Here is a 2,968-nt window from a genome sequence, read left to right on the forward strand (position 1 = left end):
GCTATTTTTTGGTTGCAGCCATCATTGTTGTTTGGCAGGTCCGGGCTGGGGATTCAAACCTGCCACCTTAGGTGTACGTGGCCGGCGCCTTAGCTGGTTGAGCTATAGGCGCCGAGCCCGAGATTCTGCATTTCTAACCTACTTCTAGGTGAACTCCATGCTGTATTCTAGACCACACGCTGAGCTGCAATAATCTGATTTTAGAGATGGACTTAGGATAAGCAAAGCTTTAAGTATGAGTGAAAATAAGAATTTTAAGGACAGTCCAGACCCAGTAAACTATTTTCTGGCCACTAAATGAGGCATCTGCAGCAGTAGGATGAAGCAAGAAGTAGTCCGTAAAACACTCAAATTCATTTGCTTTTAAAAAAAAAAAAAAAAAAAAGGGAAAGAACAGCCCTTCATGGGCAAACGCTTCTACCACGAACATTTATTTTTGTTAAAGCAGATTATAAATTTTCATCAGTACAAATATATATAACTTACATTTGATTGTAAGGCCAATGTTCAAAAGTAAAAATAAGATGGGATCTCACGTCATCACCCAAGGTCAAGGGGCTGCAATGGGCAATGTGATGTTCTGCTCCCCAAAAGGGGTGGTGGTGGTGCAACATACACACAAAGCTAATAAAACACAAATACCCAAACCCACAAAACTTGTGGGAACAAAATTTAAAGGCCAAAACAAGATCCACATTATGAACCAACACAGTAACCTGCATTCCATTCTGTGGTATGATGTCATTGTTACCTTAGTGTTAAAACAAAGTAAAGGATTAACATAAGGAAACTGCAGCAATATATAATATAAAAGATAATACATATTCTCTATAGAGCATATTTAGATGGAGTCTATTAAAATGACATTAGAATTTCACCATAGGTTTAAAACCAGGACAATACTGCTCTTCAGTATTTAAAACTACAACCTAGTGACTGTATTGGTCATAAACGTGATTGCTGTTGCAATATGCTACTTACTTACAATGAATGACAGTAAACAAGTAGGGATCCCATCTGCCAACTTCCACCCTTTCTTCTCTTTATTTCAATAGGCATCAATGATAAATCAATCTTATGTACAATTTCTTACAACTAACCCTTTTACCTTTGGCAAGATTACTTACAACTCATACAACTTTCTTATATTGAGAACTATTTAAAATATTCTAAATGCATAAAAATAAAGATTTTGGCTTTTTTGATATATATTTATAATATTTAGTCTGTTGCTTAAAATGGAAGCTCAACTTCACCCCCAAATACAGCTCACTGGGCAGTTGCTGGTATGCCCTCCCGGGAATCCTGGCAGCACAGCCGCCCCCTCTCTCCCCTTGCCATCTGTTCTTGATCTCTAAGGCCAGTACTGAGAGGAGGCAGGTGAATGGCCTGAAAAACAAAGGGAGATTGTTTTGCTTGCCATTGTGTTTTATATTCCAGTAAATGTGCTTTGAATACAAATTCCTGTTCAGATATTTCTGCCTCTCTGTTACCAGAGATTTATAAGGGGTTGAGGGAAGAGAGGGTATAGAGGGCAACATTTCCCTTGATTACTTTAGCCTAACTGCAAGGCAGATTTTCTCTATGAATGGCTTTCCCCATATCTTTCAAAATCACCCCTTACTGAACTCTGTGCCTGGACTTGTTCTTTGGGACCTTTGGGATTAGTGAAAAGAGTACTGATCAGAAAGACAAAGTCCTCTTTGCTCCTTTGACCTCTGCCCCCAAGTATGGACAACATACATAAACCATAGGGGTTGCCTAAAGTTCAATTTCAAATGTTTTCTGTAAGTCACTGGAGAAAGGATTGGTAGGGGAGGGATTAGTGCGCTGCTTGGACTTGTTTTCTAACGCAGCCCACTGAGCTTCAAAAGGATCCACGGAGCAGGTACCTGCAGGGACGTCTCTGTGCTTGTCTCCTGAGGCCAACCTGCCATCGTCTACACCATTGAAAGCTGCAGAACCGTTGAGGTGCTGAGCAGAAGGCTTAAAGAAGGGACTGGTGGTAGCACTGCTTGTCTCATACTGCGGGAATGTTTGCTGCTTGACCAGGCTGGGTGACTGATGGGGGTGGGCAGCTTGAGGATGGCCTGCAGTGCCAAATACATTGGCTACCATCTGAGAGGGAGTGATGCCCACCACAGGCACATTAGGGGCTGGATAGGGCATCCCATTGGCCACAGGATAGGACTGGGCAGGGACAAAGGCTGGCTGCAGGGGTGGGACCACACCCACAGGCACAGGCTGAGAGGTGAGGAATGCATTCCCTTGGAAAGATGGTGCTGGCTGGGAGATGGCAGTGGATGGAGGCGGCTGGAGAATGGGCTGCAAAGGAGCAGCAGAGGCCTGGGGCTGCTGTGCCCGGATGTTCTTAGACACCTCTTCTAACCATCGGTCGGCCTCTGACGGTGTACGCCTGTGGCCCGCCTGGAAGAGACCTGCAGAGGCAGCACCAGAAGATTGACTCCACTCAGTCCCTGGAAACAAGATAAAGACAGACAAAAGAATCAGTTAAGGGGCTTCTTTCCTCACCTTTTAATCTTGGTTATTTGAGTGGTCCTAATATGTGGAACAAATCCCCTTACTGGGACATTTTGTGGTTTTGGGAGGAAAGTTTCTATTAGCAACTGAGAAGATTTTATGGTAGAATAAAGAGAACCTATCATACATCAGAAGCAACAGCCACATTGGGACACTTTCTAGATATGGCCCTAATGCACTGGGAACCAAAGCAGCTGGCTAGTGTCAGAAACCTTCCCTATTGTAGTAGCTCATCCACAATACATCAGCCAGCTTGCACATGCTCTAAAGGACCCAAGGTGATTCATCTTCTGCTCCATCAGGGCTAAAAGAAAATAACCAGTGACCTGGCCATACTTTACTGGCAGCTCCTGCCTGGCTTCTAGATACATGCTATCTTTCTGGTGAACCTCCTCTATTACCATTTTAAAACTTTTTGGGGCTCGGC

General features: G+C 43.7%; 1 protein-coding gene across 5 annotated transcripts in view; it reads right to left on the bottom strand.

Annotated features, from left to right (window-relative positions):
- Positions 1 to 410: 410 nt before the first annotated feature.
- NUMB (NUMB, endocytic adaptor protein) overlaps positions 411 to 2,968 on the bottom strand; it is a 51,044-nt gene continuing 48,486 nt past the window's right edge. For 4 of the 5 annotated variants that reach the window (XM_023509115.1, XM_023509113.1, XM_023509116.1 and 1 more), the window contains one exon: positions 411 to 2,477. In XM_023509115.1, the coding sequence (XP_023364883.1) occupies positions 1,762 to 2,477 (716 nt within the window). In that variant the 3' untranslated portion in view covers positions 411 to 1,761. The remainder of the gene's footprint in view (positions 2,478 to 2,968) is intronic. The other variant, XM_023509114.1, reaches the window with a different exon arrangement.

Source organism: Otolemur garnettii, unplaced genomic scaffold, assembly GCF_000181295.1.
Source record: "Otolemur garnettii isolate 467f Iridium unplaced genomic scaffold, OtoGar3 scaffold00365, whole genome shotgun sequence".
Classification (NCBI taxonomy): Eukaryota; Metazoa; Chordata; class Mammalia; order Primates; family Galagidae; genus Otolemur; species Otolemur garnettii.